Genomic DNA, 16700 nt, shown 5'->3' with positions numbered 1-16700 from the left:
TGGGGTGGTTGTTTTTTTTGGTGTGTGTGTATATCCCATCGTGGTTAAGTTAAAAGAAAGTCCTTCTTTACACAGCTCACAGTTAAGCTATGGATCTCTCTTCAATAGGAGGCAGCAATGGCTACCAATTTGGATGGCTTTAAATATGAGATCAACATGGAGGAGAGGTCCAGTGCCGAGGGCCTTCTGGCGGTTCCCTCGCTGCGAGAAGCCAAGTTACAGGGAACCAGGCAGAGGGCCTTCTCGGTGGTGGCACCCGCCCTGTGGAACGCCCTCCCACCAGATGTCAAAGAGGAAAACAACTACCAGACAACTACCAGACATCTGAAGGCGACCCTGTTTAGGGAAGCTTTTAATGTTTAATAAATTATTGTATTTTAATATTCTGTTGGAAGCCACCCAGAGTGGCTGGGGAAACCCAACCAGATGGGCAGGGTAATAATAATAATAATAATAATAATAATAATAATAATAATATGAGCCATGATGGCTCTCTTCTGGCTCTGCAGTTGGAGGCAGCAATGCTTCTGAAGACCAGGTGCTGGAGACAACAGCAGGAACAAGTTTGTTTTGTGCTTGAACCCTCTTTATGGGTTTCCCATTGAGGCATGGCCACTGTGAGAACAGGATGCTGGACTCGATGGGCCAGTGGCCTGGGCCAGCAGGCTCTTTTTACATTCTTATAAGTACCTGGGAGTGATACTAAAGGCAGATGATATACAGTATATACCCCCCCACCTGCCCCCGGTCAATTCAGCTGTGTCAAAATAATGAACTGAAGTCAATGAATCTCTCCAGAAAAAAAGTGATAAAATTGTGGTGTAAGTCAGGGTGGTATAACGGATACAGTGGCGGATTCGGAGCTGGGTTCAAATCCTCCGCTTGGATATGAAGCTGGGGCCGCTCGCTGCCTCTCAGCCTAAGCTGCCCTCGCAGGGCTGTTGGGATAAAATGAGGAGAACTCTGTATGCCACCTTGAGCTAGCTTGGATGAAAAGGTGGATTCATAGAATTGTAGCGTTGGAAGGGACCCTGTTTAGGGAAGTTTTTAATGTTTGATGTTTTATCGTGTTTTTAATATTCTGTTGAGAGCTTCCCAGAGTAGCTGGGGAAATGGAGCCAGATGGGTGGGGCATAAATAATAAATTATTATTAATTAATTCCCCTATGGATCATCTCGTCCAACTCCCTGCAATGCAGAAATATGCAGTTGTCCCATATGGGAATCGAACCTGTAACATTGGTGTTATCAGTGCCACGCTCTAGCCAACTGAACTATCCAGAATGGAAGCAGAATAAAGAAATGAAAGTGAGGAAGTAGTCAGATTTCTAGAGGAAATAAAGTGGTACTGCACTGATGAAAACTGCTCAGCCCGAGGACCTCATTCCCCTCTGGGGAACCTCATGCCTGTGATGGGAGGGGCCAGAGACAAAGGGGGCGGAACCATGAATGCAAAATTTACCTTTGTCCACACACTTGCACGCTGCTCTCTGTTCCTCATCTAGGCAAGCAAGAGGCATTATCAGAGTCCCCCCCCCCATATTAAATTAGTATCCCGCCTTCCCTGCAACAACCTCAGATATGCAGATGACACAACCTTGATGGCAGAAAGTGAGGAGGAATTAAAGAACCTTTTAATGAGGGTGAAAGAGGAGAGCGCAAAATATGGTCTGAAGCTCAACATCAAAAAAACGAAGATCATGGCCACCGGTCCCATCACCTCCTGGCAAATAGAAGGGGAAGAAATGGAGGCAGTGAGAGATTTTACTTTCTTGGGCTCTATGATCACTGCAGATGGTGACAGCAGTCACGAAATTAAAAGACGCCTGCTCCTTGGGAGAAAAGCAATGAAAACCTAGACAGCATCTTAAAAAGCAGAGAGATCACCTTGCCAACAAAGGTCCGTATAGTTAAAGCTGTGGCTTTCCCAGTAGTGATGTATAGAAGTGAGAGCTGGACCATAAAGAAGGCTGATCGCCGAAGACTTGATGCTTTTGAATTCTGGTGCTGGAGGAGACTCTTGAGAGTCCCATGGACTGCAAAAAGATCAAACCTCTCCATTCTGAAGGAAATCAGCCCTGAGTGCCCCCTGGAAGGACAGATTGTGAAGCTGAAGCTCCAGTACTTTGGCCACCTCATGAGAAGAGAAGACTCCCTGGAAAAGACCCTGATGTTGGGAAAGATGGAGGGCACAAGGAGAAGGGGAGGACAGAGGACGAGATGGTTGGACAGTGTTCTCGAAGCTACCAGCATGAGTCTGACCAAATTGCGGGAGGCAGTGGAAGACAGGAGTGCCTGGCGTGCTCTGGTCCATGGGGTCACGAAGAGTCGGACACGACTAAACAACAACAACTTCCCTGGAAGGAGCTGAATGGTGGTGCTCACAACTGTCCCTTTGTATTATCCTCACAATGACCCTGTGAGGTAGGTTTGGCTGAGAGGTGGTGACTGGCCCAAGGTTGACCTTTGTACCGGAATGGGGATTTGAACCCTGGGCTCCTAGGTCCACGTTCAGCAGCCTAACCACAATGCCACAGTGAAGACACCGTGACAGGGGAAGCTTACCTGGTTGAACATCTGCCTGCCACGCAGCAACTAAGTACGGCAAATCCCTACAAGAATTATAACCATTGCTAACTCCTCTTAACATAATTGTCTAACAGCAATGTACTAAAAAAAAAAATTAGTTGTGAGAAATAGATGGTGCGGTAACACTTTGGAACTCCCTGCCTGTTGACATCAACCAGTCGCCTTCTCTGTACTTTTTTGCGGGTGTGTGTGGCTTAAACACCTTTTGGGGTGGCAATGCACAAATTTATTTATTTATACTTTTCATATTTATACATTTCACTAATTTTACAATATTTTTTGACATTTCAAAATTTGACTTCCCCCTCTTTCAGCAGTTCCTTAAATTTGTTTTTAATATCTTCTGCATATCCAAATTAACAATTTGCTCATTTATTCATCTTATTTAAATATATACTCTTAAGGCTTAAACGATGCGGGTGCCAGTGTGGTCTAAACCACAGAGCCTAGGGCTTGCCGATCAGAAGATTGGTGGTTTGAATCCCCGCGACGGGGAGAGCTCCCGTTGTTCGGTCCCTGCTCCTGCCAGCCTAGCAGTTCGAAAGCACGCCAGTGCAAGTAGATAAATAGGTACCACTCCAGCGGGAAGGTAAACAGTGTTTCCATGCGCTGCTCTGGTTAACCAGAAGCGGCTTAGTCATGCCGGCCACATACCCGGAAGCTGCTGGCTCCCTTGGCCAGTAAAGCCACAACTCCGGAGTCGTCCGTGACTGGACCAAATGGTCCTTTACCTTTAAGGCTTAAACACCTTTTTGTTCACACAAGCCTATCCAGATAAACAGATGTTGACATCACTTTTGCTGTTGATTTTGCATGTTTTTAACTGATTAAAAAAACCAAAACTGGTCACATTTCTTGTAAACTGCTAGGCTTTCTTACAATCAAGTGATATGCACATTTTGTTAAATAAAAGAAACGTCATTAAAAACTCAGGGTAAAGTGCACAGAAAATCAAATCCATGTATGCGACCACAGTGGCTAGATTGTTACTTGCTCCCAAAATGGAAAGAAACAGAAGTCCCAGCAAAGGAAGAATAGATAAAAAAACTTATGGAATATGCAGAAATGGCGAAACTTACCGGAAGAATATGAATTCAAGATAACAAACTTTTTTTTATAAAAGAATGGAAATGTTTTATGGAATATTTACAGATAAATTGTAAACAGATAAGATCATTGGCAGGATTATAGCAATAACCTGCAGTTTTATAAGAGTATATATTTGAAGTAGATGAATAAATGAGCAAATTAAGTTAATTTGGATATGCAGGGGATATTCAAAATAAATTTAATGAACCGCAGAAAGAGGCGGAAGGAGGTCAAGTTCTGAAATGTTTTTTAAAAATGTAAAATTAGTGAAATGTATAAACTTGAAAAGTATACATAAAATTTAAAAAACTGAAAAAGGAAAAAGAAAATCCAACATATGGAAAATGCCTCTCACGTCACCTTGGTGGGAGACGCGATTGAACTCTCTATCATTGATTTGCCACTGGCATTGGAAACGTTCTTTTGGAAGGGGCGTGACGTTGCAGACGCGTCACTGAATGCAAATGAGCTGGGGTTCCCCTTCTCCGCCCTGCCTAGGAAGGAGGCAGCGCCTGGCCGCTGACGCCTCCCTGGGTTATCTTGCCCGCCTTCGGCTCCTGCATGCTGAGCGGGGCGGAGACGGAAACTTCCTTCGTTTTGTCTTTCCAGAGAGCTTGGGACACTGCCATTCCTTTTCTTAACCGAGGTAAGGCTGGGAGGTGTCCTCAGGGCTTACACTAGCTGCGAGGTTGAACCTCAAGGCAGCAACACTTTGGTGATAGGGTCTCTGAGCATGGAAAGAGTGCCTCTTCACTCCCTCCTTCGCTTGATAAAGCCAATTCTTACCTATCTCCAGGCAAGGCAAAATAGCTGGTGGCATTTAGGGCAACCTCTTGGAGCCTAGGCTTCTGTATTCTGTATTTGCCATCAGCATGGATGAATTTTTAGGGCTTATTTTATTTACCGCATTGATATTCCACCTTTTCAGCCACATGCTGGCTTGCATGCTCATTAACTTCATTAGTTCCACTCTGGGTAGGACTAATATTAGATGCAAGGCATTGTTAGCAAAAGACTTTTGCATTAAAACTTTTGTTCCCTCTAGCAATAAAATGAAGGTTGAGTGTGAAAAACAGGTTGGGGAGTCTAAGCTGTAGTGGAATATATTTAAAGGAGTATGTGTTTTTAGTTCCTATTTCCCTCCAGAGCACCAAATGAGTAAACTCCAAACTTTAAAACAGCTGCAATAGTCCCTGCATGAACGGTCATTAATTTGATCCTGTACAGAGAAGCTTGTTTTCATACCGTTAATATTCCCTTTGTGTGTGTTTGTTTATCTGAACCATTTTTACCCTGCTCACCAGAAAAAAAGGGGAGGGGCTTGTGAATGTAGCTCACAAATGTGAAGGCACGGTCCTCATGCTTAACAAGACTAAAAAATAAAAATACACACAGCACAAAAGGAAACAAGGTTGGGAGGGAGGAGGAAAAAAGCAAACTTGGGCCCTTACCAGGATCCTTGTTATGACCAGCTGGGGTGGAAAGATTTCAATTAGAGGAGGAGTCAAAGTTGCTGCTTTTTTGACAAAGATCTGAAAAAGAGGTTTTGCTGGCTTCCTGTCCTGTAGCCGTATTAATTATAATGTTTGACCAGGTCTGATAATACCAATCTGAGTCTGAAACCAAGCAGCAGCTTGAGGGCTGTTTTTGTTAGCACCAAAGCTGGAGAAGGAAGGGTTAAAACTCAGCTCCACCTTGCTGGGATCCTAATTAATCAGGTGATCCCCAGCTGGGGCTCCTGCTTTGCACTTAAAACAAAAAAAAATTCCTGCATCTAGTTTGTCCTTGTATCAGGCTAAGTGAGTTTAGAATGTGAGCCTAGCCTCTTGCACCCTAATTTATTCATTTGAGATGCTGATTTAAGAGGCCAACTAACATTATTGTTTTATGGGATTTCCCCCCCTGACTTGCTCAATGATAGAATTCTCTATTTATAAGATTCTAACCTTCACTGGAGGGACGCGGGTGGGTGGCGCTGTGGGTTAAAACACAGAGCCTAGGATTTGCCGATCAGAAGGTCGGCGGTTCGAATCCCCGCGACGGGGTGAGCTCGGTCCCTGCTCCTGCCAACCTAGCAGTTTGAAAGCACGTCAAAGTGCAAGTAGATAAATAGGTACCGCTCCGGCGGGAAGGTAAACGGCATTTCCGTGTGCTGCTCTGGTTCGTCAGAAGAGGCTTAGTCATGCTGGCCACATGACCCGGAATCTGTACACCGGCTTCCTTGGCCAGTAAAGCGAAATGAGCGCCGCAACCCCAGAGTCGTCCGTGATAGGACCTAACAGTTAGGGGTCCCTTTACCTTTACCTAACCTTCACTGGGCACAAGATTCCAAGAACTGGAAGGGACTCAAATGGATTGGTTTTTTGTTCTTGCCACGACAGGACCTAATGGTCAGGGGTCCCTTTACCTTTACCTATATTTTAACAATCCCAAAGGTTTGAGAGTCAGTAGCCCAGAGGTTGTGACAGTCTCACAGTAAGTTGTGCATATCATCTCCAGAAAAACGACATTGCAGGGAAGCTCTCATAGGATGAAACTGTATGTGAATAAGTTGCTAGAAAAACCAGAAAAGAGAATATTTTGTAAAATGTGCTTCGTGTAACAGGAGGTAATCCAGTACAGCAATTTTAATCAAAACTTGAGATATGGTAGTTGTTATTATTATGATTATGATTATGATTATGATTATGATTATGATTATGATTATGATTATTATTTATTTACTGTGGTGATTTGTTGTGGAACAACCCCACTGAAGAAGATTACCGTATTTTTTGCTCTATAAGACTCACTTTTTCCCTCCTAAAAAGTAAGGGGAAATGTGTGTGCGTCTTATGGAGTGAATGCAGGCTGCACAGCTATCCCAGAAGCCAGAACAGCAAGAGGGATTGCTGCTTTCACTGTGCAGCGATCCCTCTTGCTGTTCTGGCTTCTGAGATTCAGAATATTTTTTTTCTTGTTTTCCTCCTCCAAAAACTTTGTGCGTCTTGTGGTCTGGTGCGTCTTATAGAGCGAAAAATACGGTAACTTAAGTTACCCAGACGTCATTGCTGGTTGCGAAGAGGGCTTCATGACAGTGAAAGCTTCTAGGACCCCAAAATGTAGTGTGCCACTGATCCAGATTAACCCCAGAAACCCACAACAGTGTTGTAATTTTCCTACCACCACTGCAAGTTTCCTAACCCCCCCCCATGCCCACCCCCACACAGTGCTTTTTTCGGGGGGTACGCAGCGGTATACATACCCCTAAACATTTTGTGAATCTAAGTTTGGCCTCATTGAGGGGTAGTATTTCAATACAGGGTGTGGGTGGCGCTGTGGTCTAAACCTCAGAGCCTTGGCTTGCTGATCAGAAGGTTGGCGGTTCAAATCCCCGTGACGGGGTGAGCTCCCGTTTCTCAGTCCCTGCTCCTGCCAACCTAGCAGTTTGAAAGCACATCAAAGTGCAAGTAGATAAATAGGTACCGCTCCGGCAGGAAGGTAAACAGCGTTTCCGTGCGCTGCTCTGGTTTTGCCAGAAGCAGCTTAGTCATGCTGGCCACATGACCCGGAAAAACTGTCTGCGGACAAACGTCGGCTCCCTTGGCCTGTAAAGCGAGATGAGCTTGCAACCCCAGAGTCGTTTATGACTGGACTTAACTGTCGGGGTCCTTTACCTTTATTTCAATATGAGTAGGAAAATGAGAGTACCCCTAAACATTTTTTTTAAAGAAAAAAGCACTCGTGTGTGTGTGTGTGTGTGTAAATTTTGTTATTAAATTTTCTGTTTTGCAATTTAGAATATTCATTTAAACAACCTTAAAATATCCATGACTTCCCTTCTTCTCTTTCCATGGTTCATTTTGCATAGCATAAATCCCTGTATATTTTATATAAACTAAACAATCAGTATTCCATTATTACTTCCCTTAAAACTTATACACACTGTTGAATTTATCTTAATGCTGACCACGTTTTCAAGTGTACACAATTTCCCCCATATATTCAATAAACATTTTCCAATCTTCTCCAAACGAATGTTCTTCTTGTTCTCTTATTCTGTAAGTTAGATCCGTAAGCTGTGCATATTCCATCAGTTTAAGTTGCCATTCGCTCGTTTTCCATTTTGTGGCTAACAAACCATGGGCTGCTGTAGTGGTGTACATAAATAACCTTTTTTGACACCTGGGAATTTCCATCTGAATCATCCCCTACAAAAAGGGGTTTTTTTTTTGGAAAGGTGCTTTTAAACATATTTTCTTTCAATTCATTATGGCTTATTTCCCAATACCCTTTTACCCTTTTTCAAGTCCACATATGAAAGAAAGTACCCTCAACCTCATTGCATCTCCAGCACTGATCTGATTCAGTCTTACACATCTTAGCCAGTCTAAAGGTAAAGGGACCCCTGACCTTTAGGTCTAGTCGTGACCGACTCTGGGGTTGCGGTGCTCATCTTGCTTTATTGGCCGAGGGAGCCGGCGTACAGCTTTGGGGTCATGTGGCCAACCAGAGCAGCGCACAGAAACACCGTTTACCTTCCTGCCGGAGTGGTACCTATTTATCTACTTGCACTTTGACGTGCTTTCGAACTGCTAGGTTGGCAGGAGCAGGGACCGAGCAACGGGAGCTCACCCCATCGCGGGGATTCGAACCGCCGACCTACTGATCAGCAAGTCCTAGGCTCTGTGGTTTAACCCACAGCGCCACCCGCGTCTACTTGGAGTTAAATACCATCTATAAATCATATTCAAGTAGCTCTCCTTCAGGGAATAACATGCTGTAAACTTCAGGTCGCTCTGAAGGAGCGAGCCCTTTTGATTCCTAGGGAGAGTGGGTCTGAGTAGCCCGGGACTCCTGTCTTTGCATTTATTTTGCATCTCTAAAACCTCTCTCAGCCAATACTTCTCTTACAGAAGATGGTGTCCATCAATGACCTGCCACTGGAGATCCTGCTGGATGTGTTTGACTTCTTCCCCTCGTGGCACCTGCTCCGCTGCTTCCGTTGGGTGTGCTGCTGGTGGAGAGACCTGGTGGACTCCTTGAACGCTCAGTGGAAAGACAAGTGCAGACGGGCCGGCTACCCCATTGAGATGCTGACCAGTCCTTTCCCAGACTGGAAGGTCTTCTACCTTCTCTGCAAGCTGCAGAAGAACATCGTCCGGAATCCTTTCGGCAAAGGTGGGTCTCTGTTCGGTGGCAGAGGGCTACCTCTGGCTGCTAGCCTATGGTTACCAGATTTTTTTTCAATGAATCCAGGGACACTTTTTTTTTTTGAAGCTGAGCAGCAACAGGAAGTCAGTAGTGGGGATGGTGAGGCAAAAGACCCTGGGCCCAAGCACACATGCATACAGTAGTACCTTGGGTTACATATGCTTCATTTCTGGGTTAGACTCCGCTAACCCAGAAATATTACCTCAAGTTAAGAACTTTGCTTCAGGATAAGAACAGAAATCGTGCTCTGGCGGTGTGGCGGCAGCAGGAGGCCCCATTAGTTAAACTGGTGCTTCAGGTTAAGAACAGTTTCAGGACCTCTGGAACGAATTAAGTACTTAACCCGAGGTACCACTGTATTGTATAAAGGTGCAAAGCCCTTCTTTCGCACCCTGTGAAACATAAATGTGCAGGTGTTTTTTTTTTAAAAAAACTGGGCAACGCCCACCCACCCGAGCCTCCCCCGATCTGTCAAAACAAAGGAGGAAGGCGGGAGCTACAATGGATTGCTGCCTGCGCAGTTTTCTTTGATGGGGAGGGAATTTCAATGTGAGGTGGTGACAAAAAACAAGTTCCGCCCCAAGTACCACCTGACCATTCTACACCACTGTACCCATCCACCCCGTTTTCATGCTTTGCTCTGATATGACCTTGCTATAGCAATCGTCGGTCGCCATGTTGTTGGGGCCGGGCCGGAATTTTTTCCACTTGGCAAATTTGTACCGGCCATTTGGTTTTCGCCTGTCTCGTAGCAATTGTTGCAACTTTTGTGAGGTTAGGCCTCCGTTTGGTTGCAGGGGATGTTGTTGCCTTCGCCTGCCCCTCCTCAGTAAGGGTATCCTGGTAAAGGGATTCGTGAATACTGTCCAAAGCCTGGGCGTGGGCTTGGGCCATGTCACAGCCCCTGTGGGGACCCCTCAGAGTGGTGCCGCTATCTGACGTAAGTTATAAAGGTAAAGGGACCCCTGACCATTAGGTCCAGTCGTGGCCGACTCTGGGGTTGCAGCGCTCATCTTGCTCTATTGGCCGAGGGAGCCGGTGTACAGCTACCGGGTCATGTGGCCAGCATGACTAAGCCGCTTCTGGCGAACCAGAGCAGCGCACGGAAATGCCGTTTACCTTCCCGCCAGAGCGGTACATATTTATCTACTTGCACTTTGACGTGCTTTTGAACTGCTAGGTTGGCAGGAGCAGGGAGCTCACCCCGTCGCGGGGATTCGAATCGCCGACCCTCTGATCGGCAAGTCCTAGGCTCTGTGGTTTAACCCACAGCGCTACCCACGTCCCCGCCAATGTAAGTTATAGGGCACCCCATATTGGTGGTTTACCCTTCTGTGGACTCCCTGCAGATGGGCAGGAGTCAAGATATAGTCTGGCTTCACCCCAGTGCCTATGCCAGACAGCTCACGTTGGTAACCAATAAAGTTGTGGCCTATTTTGAACCCATAAACCAAAATACTCTGCGTCAGTGTTATGCACTGAGTTGAATAGGATCCAAAATGCAGCAGTCTGATTGGTCCTAGAACAATAGGATCCAAAATGCAGCAGTCTGATTGGTCCTAGAACAATAGGATCCAAAATGCAGCAGTCTGATTGGTCCTAGAACAATAGGATTCAGAATACAGCAGTCTGATTGGTCCTAGAACAATGCAGCAGTATGATTGGTCTGCAGGAGCCACCCAATCCAGCTCCAGATGGAAGTGAATCCACAACCTGATTGGCCTACAGGAGAATTCCGGAATTAGCCAATCACGTGCAGCCCATTGTGTAAATAATGTATATAAAGCAGATACTTTGGGGAAACATTCATTCCTCCTCACCACTATGAGCTGAATAAAGAGCATGAAATCCACTCTCGACTTTGAGTATATTTCAGTCAGTGTGTTTTATTGTTCTCCTGGGAACTTTGTGGCTCAGGTGCCTTGGCACGCAACAGGATACTGGACTTGATGGGCCATTGTCCTGACCTAGCAAGTCTCTCTTAAAGTTCTTACGCCCTCCTTTCTTCCTTCTCCCGCAGAGGAATTTCTCTACTGGGAAATCGACAAGCATCAGGAGCACTGCTGGGGTGTGGAGGAGCTGTTAGCAGACGAATACCCCCATGACAACATCACAAAATGTTTCTTTGCCTTCAATGGGTGAGGACCATGTTAGAGGTTCAGTAAATCCTCAAATGGATTTAGAAGATCGGTCACATGGTAGTGGAGGACCTGCATTGAATGCAGAAGGTCAACCTCCATCCATGGCATCTCTAGGTAGGGCAGGGAAAAGACTCTTCTAGGAATCCCTTGAGAGCTGCAGCCAGAGTCAGAGAGCGGACAATATAAAACTAGATGGACCAATAGTCTGACTCAGCAGGCAGCCCTTCTTTCATGAGGATTGGAACCTTAGAGAAAAGAACGTAGGTTAGATGGAGAACACCTGCTTTGCATGCAGAAAGTCCTGAATTTGATTCCCAGCATCTCCAGGTAGCTCTAGAAGAGACTCTTCTTGTGATAGGATAGATAGATGCTGCCATTCAGTGGTCTGACTCAGTGTAAGGCAAGAAGATCCAGTTTCCTTTTCTCCCCTCAAGGGCTATTTCAGTAGAAGCAGAGAGTAAAATTAAAGATGTCCATAGGTGGCAGAAGAAGGACCAGAGGAAGGCTTAAGGTACCGTATCTGGTTTTCCCGCTGCCCTCCTCTCCTGCAGTGCAGGCTGCCTTCTGAGGGCTGGATTGGACTCATTGGCTGCCAGTTGCCAGTCTCCAAGGGCACAAAAGGTTAACAAGCTGGGCTGGTGATGGTGGTACCTTGATTTTCAAACTTAATCTGTTCCATAAGTCCGTTCCAAAACCAAAGCATTCCAAAACCAAGGCACACTTTCCCATAGAAAGTAATGCAAAACAGACTTTTAAAAACAACCCCTAAAACAGCAATTTAACATGAATTTTACTATGTAACGAGACCATTGATCCATAAAATGAAAGCAATAATCAATGTACTGTTCTATAAAATAAGGAAAACAGTATTGTAGATGACACAAATTAAAATTATTATTTTTTCTTACCTGCATTGATGATAGTCATTGTTTGGATGGGGGGATTTTATCCATTTCCGCAGTCACACAATCAATCAATCAGTCAATCAATCAATCAATCAGCAGCTGAACCGGGTTGCACACAGGCACAAAAACAAATTAACCAAAAAGGCCTTAACCCCCCCCCCCAAAATAAATAGCAAAAACAAAAGCACCAAACTTAATCTTTTCCAGAAGTCCATTTGACTTCTGAAATGTTTGAAAACCAAGGTGCAGCTTCTGATAGGTGCAGGTGTTCGGGAAGCAATAGCCGACAGCCGCATCAGACATTCAGCTTCTGAAAAACGTTCAAAAACCAGAACAATTACTTCTGAGTTTTCGGCGTTTGAGAACCAAGGTACCACTGTCCTTGAAATGGCTTTGATTTCCTTCCTCACATCTCAGGCCCGACACAAAAATTCAACGCATCACCTTGAAGGACCACGGCTACACGGATGAGTTGATGGACTACGTGACACCCCATATCGTGGTGCAGGATTGGTGAGTGCTGGAACTGGCCTCAGAAAAGCTTGGAGGATCAAACCCCCATCTAGTCCTGTTATTACAGTTCCCAGCCAGATGGGTGGGTTTGGTAGGTCTTGAGTAGCAGGGGAAAAAACCCTACCAGGGTTGTTTAGGCGTGTTCGAGGATTTATCCTGAACTTCCAAGGGTTATTTAGCAAAATTTACAGCCCGCTTAAAGGTAAAGGTACCCCTGACCGTTAGGTCATCAGGAAACCCCTATGAGTTCATTCACGCTTTTGCATTTTAATCATTTTGTGCACTACAGTGTTTCTCAAACTTAAGTCTCTAGCTGTTTTGGGACTACAGTTCCCATCTTCCCTGACCACTGATCCTGCTAGCTAGGGATGATGGGAGTTGTAGTCCCAAAACAGCTGGAGACCCAAGTTTGGAAAACACTGGCATACAGGTTAATTTCTCCCCGGGTCTGAGAGCTTTTCCCATTGTTCCTTGTGGAAAACTGGATCTTACTCTCTTATCAGGTGCATGGAAAATCCAGAGAGAGATTTTGCTTTGCTTATCTTGCTCAGTTCAGTTCCGTGAGTAAGGCTAGATTTTTGGCAAGGCTGGAAAAGTGAGAAAAGCTCTCTGACCCGGGGTGGGTGGGAATTAACCGAAACACAAAACGTTCAAAATATGGGTTGGGAGAAAGTGTGGGTGGTTTGCAAAAGAACAATCTAACATATTCATTAGCAAATACCGATTTCAAACCAAACATCAGAAACAAATTGATGTGGTTTTTAAAATCAAGATATAAATCCAAGTGTTTTTAAATGACTGGTTTTACGTGGCCAGAAAGAAAACAACTGCCCTCCTGTAGCAGGCCTGAAATATAATAGAATTGTAGATTTGGGACCCCAAGGGTCATCTAGTCTAACCCCACCCTCGCAGTGCAATGTGTGATGAGCTGCCTGCTTTGGAGATGCCCCACTTTTGTTTCGAAGGTGCCGCAAGTGCCTCCAAAGCAGCTGGTTTTGCTTCAGCCTTTGGGCTTCATCTGCACACTTGCTGTTGTTTAGTCGTGTCCAACTCTTCATGACGCCATAGACCAGAGCACGCCAGGCACTCCTGTCTTCCACTGCCTCCCGCAGTTTGGTCAAACTCACATTTGTAGCTTCGAGAACACTGTCCAACCATCTCGTCCTCTGTCGTCCCCTTCTCCTTGTGCCCTCCATCTTTCCCAACATCAGGGTCTTTTCCAGGGAGTCTTCTCTTCTCATGAGGTGGCTAAAGTATTGGAGCCTCAGCTTCAGGATCTGTCCTTCCAGTGAGCACTCAGGGCTGATTTCCTTCAGAATGGATAGGTTTGCAGTCCACGGGACTCTCAAGAGTCTCCTCCAGCAGCATAATTCAAAAGCATCAATTCTTCGGCGATCAGCCTTTTTTATGGTCCAGCTCTCACTTCCATACATACTACTGGGAAAACCATAGCTTTAACTATACGGACCTTTGTTGGCAAGGTGATGTCTCTGCTTTTTAAGATGCTGTCTAGGTCTGTCATCTGCACACTATAAAGCAGCAATTACGATATTGTCTTTACTCTGCCAGTGACTGCGCAGCCGTGATACTTTTTACACTTGGCTTGATTTTGCCTTGTGACCTTCTCCCCAACAGGTCTGATGTCCTCTACCCAAATCCACGTTACAATTACAGACTGACCGTGAAGCTGCTGGCTGAAGATTTTAAAGCCCTCTATACCTGCTACATCTCGAATGGGGAGGTAATCAAGGACGGCACAAGGAACTGGAAAAAGGTAAACCCAGGATTTAAGGCAGGGGAAGTACTCAGCCAGGGCAGGATTTGGGTTTGATAAGGCCCTAAGCTACTGAAGGTAATGGGGCCCTTTACATGCCCAGCTGTCCTTTGTCAACAACAAATTGTCGCTGTTTTTTGTGTTGAATATTTGCTATAACGCTAGATAACAGGTACAACAGCTTGACCTACATTCAACTGTGCTGCACTGCAGTCTGCAGCTGCGTGCTGCATGTTGCCATGCAACCAGTCCATGCAGAATGTAGGCACCCTGTACAGTCATGACTCGGGTTACAGCCACTTCAGGTTCCTTTTTTTGGGTTACAGACCGCCGAAACCCGGAAGTACCAGAACGGGTTACTTCTGGGTTTTGGCAGTCACGCATGCATAGAAGCACTAAATCGCACTTTGCACATGTGCAGAAGTGCCGAATCGCAACCCGCCCGTGTGCAGATGCGGGTTGCAAACATGCATCCTGCACGGATCACGTTCGCAACCCAAGCGTCCACTGTATATAGAAATGAGCAAACCAGTGATATTTTAGGGAGCAGGCTAGTAGGCGAGGCCCATTACTTACATCATAGGAGCCCACACAACACAAAACACTGTTGCTGTATGTAGGTTTTATTTGTTTTTTATCTTATATTTTGGAAATGTACCTCCAGTTGTTGTTTTTCCTTTAATTTTTTGGGTGGGAACCCAAGAGAGTGGGGCCCTAAGCTATAGCTTATCTGTAAATCCGGCACTCTGTGCTCAGCAGTGGCCTAGCTTGAGGGTGGGGTGGGGGCAATAGGGGTAGTTGTCCCGGGTGCAAAGTTGTGAAGGAGGCACAAAAAGTCTGAAACCCAGTGCTACTTCAATACAGCTGCACCCGCCTGTTGCTGTGCTCTGGTGAAAACTCCTTCTCCCTCCCCATCCCAAATTTCCAGACTGTGTACATCTTCCGCAACTACCCCAGCGGAGTCCGCCACATCCATTTTGAGCACGGCGTGGACTATGGAAAGCTTGCCAACAGCAGCGTCATCGTGGGCCCGAACTTCCCGTAGAAGAAGAGGAAAACACCCCGAAGAGAAGGAAAAGGTTGCTGAGCTGCTTGAACCCACCTCACCTGGGGTTCTCTCGGTGTCCCTATGGATCTTGGATGCCGGTTGTGGTCCCTGCTTAAGAAACTTTACATCTGAAGCTGTATGTCTGCATTTTAAAAGTTAGCATTGGATTTTTATTTTTTAAGGGGAAGTTTTAAAGAATATCAATAAAGTACTCGACTCGCATGTATGTCCTGGGTATGAAACAGGATGGGAGAGCTGTGGCTCAGTGGTAAATGTCTGCCTCGTATGCAGAAAGGTCGTGGGTTTGATCCTCACATCTTCAGGTGGGAGAGCTGCTGCCGGCCAGTGTAAACCATGGGTAGGCAAACTAAGGCCCGGGGGCTGGATCCGGCCCAATCGCCTTCTAAATCTGGCCAACGGATGGTCTGGAAATTAGCGTGTTTTTACATGAGTAGAGGGACACGGGTGGCGCTGAGGGTTAAACCAGAGAGCTTAGGGCTTGCTAAGGTCGGCTGTTCAAATCCCCGCGACGGGGTGAGCTGCCATTGTTCGGTCCCTGCTCCTGCCAACCTAGCAGTTTGAAAACACGTTGAAGTGCAAGTAGATAAATAGGTACCGCTCCAGCGGGAAGGTAAACGGCGTTTCCGTGTGCTGCTCTGGTTCACCAGAAGTGGCTTAAGTCATGCTGGCCACATGACCCTGAAGCTGGACGCTGGCTCCCTCGGCCAATAAGAGAGATGAGCGCCACAACCCCAGAGTCAGTCACAACTGGACCTAATGGTCAGGGGTCCCTTTACCTTTACTTTATATGTAAAGGTACATGGGCTGCAAGCCAGGGCAGTGTGTCTGGAGATCCTGGGCTGCCCAGTTGACAAGACCTCCCCCCTCCCCAGCCTCTCTGATGTGGTCCAAAGGAAAGCAGAGCTCAGCATTGTTTACAGGGGTCAGCAAACTTTTTCAGCAGGAGGCCAGTCCACTGTCCCTCAGACCTTGTGGGGGGGCGGACTATATTTTTTGTGGGGGAATGAATGAATTTCTATGCCCCACAAATAACCCAGAGATGCATTCTAAATAAAAGTGCACATTCTACTCATGAAAAAACACCAGGCAGGCCCCACAAATAACCCATTCTACTCCAGAAAGATCATTTCAATGCTGTTAATACAGCAGTGGGCTTGAAGTGCCCTTGATTGACCATCGAGCCAGTCACTGTCTCTCCGCCCAACACACCTCGCAGGGTTTTTGTGAGGATAAAGAGCACACAGGGTGGGGAGACTCATATATGCCCACGTTGGAGGAAAGAGGGGATACAAATACAGTATAACAATAAATAAAACAGAAATGAAATGAATTACAAGGGCTAGAACAGGAATAATCCCTTTCTCTTATGGGGTATTCCTGAGTCTGTACAGAGTCCTTACGTGGGTTCCCTATTGGTAGGAGAAAAT

The 16700-nt window shown here is 45.9% G+C and overlaps 1 protein-coding gene across 4 annotated transcripts; it reads left to right on the top strand.

Moving 5' to 3' along the window:
• The first annotated feature begins 2553 nt into the window (after positions 1-2553).
• Positions 2554-15478, top strand: LOC308483789 (F-box only protein 44-like). 4 transcript variants are annotated; one of them, XM_081018021.1, is made up of 6 exons: positions 2554-2599; positions 8574-8838; positions 10892-11009; positions 12335-12430; positions 14066-14204; positions 15133-15478. In XM_081018021.1, the coding sequence occupies exons 2-6, from the start codon at positions 8577-8579 to the stop codon at positions 15247-15249; spliced, it is 732 nt and encodes a 243-aa protein (XP_080874147.1). In that variant the 5' UTR covers positions 2554-2599; positions 8574-8576; the 3' UTR covers positions 15250-15478. The 4 variants fall into 4 exon arrangements, with proteins under 4 accessions (XP_080874147.1, XP_080874146.1, XP_080874145.1 ...); XM_081018020.1 differs by lacking the exon at positions 2554-2599 and adding an exon at positions 4221-4324 and having other exon boundaries at positions 8577-8838; XM_081018019.1 differs by lacking the exon at positions 2554-2599 and adding an exon at positions 4225-4324.
• The last annotated feature ends 1222 nt before the right edge of the window (positions 15479-16700 follow it).

Source organism: Podarcis pityusensis (assembly GCF_964106645.2).
Source record: "Podarcis pityusensis genome assembly, chromosome: 8".
Classification (NCBI taxonomy): Eukaryota; Metazoa; Chordata; class Lepidosauria; order Squamata; family Lacertidae; genus Podarcis; species Podarcis pityusensis.
This window is presented reverse-complemented; position numbering and strand designations above follow the sequence as displayed.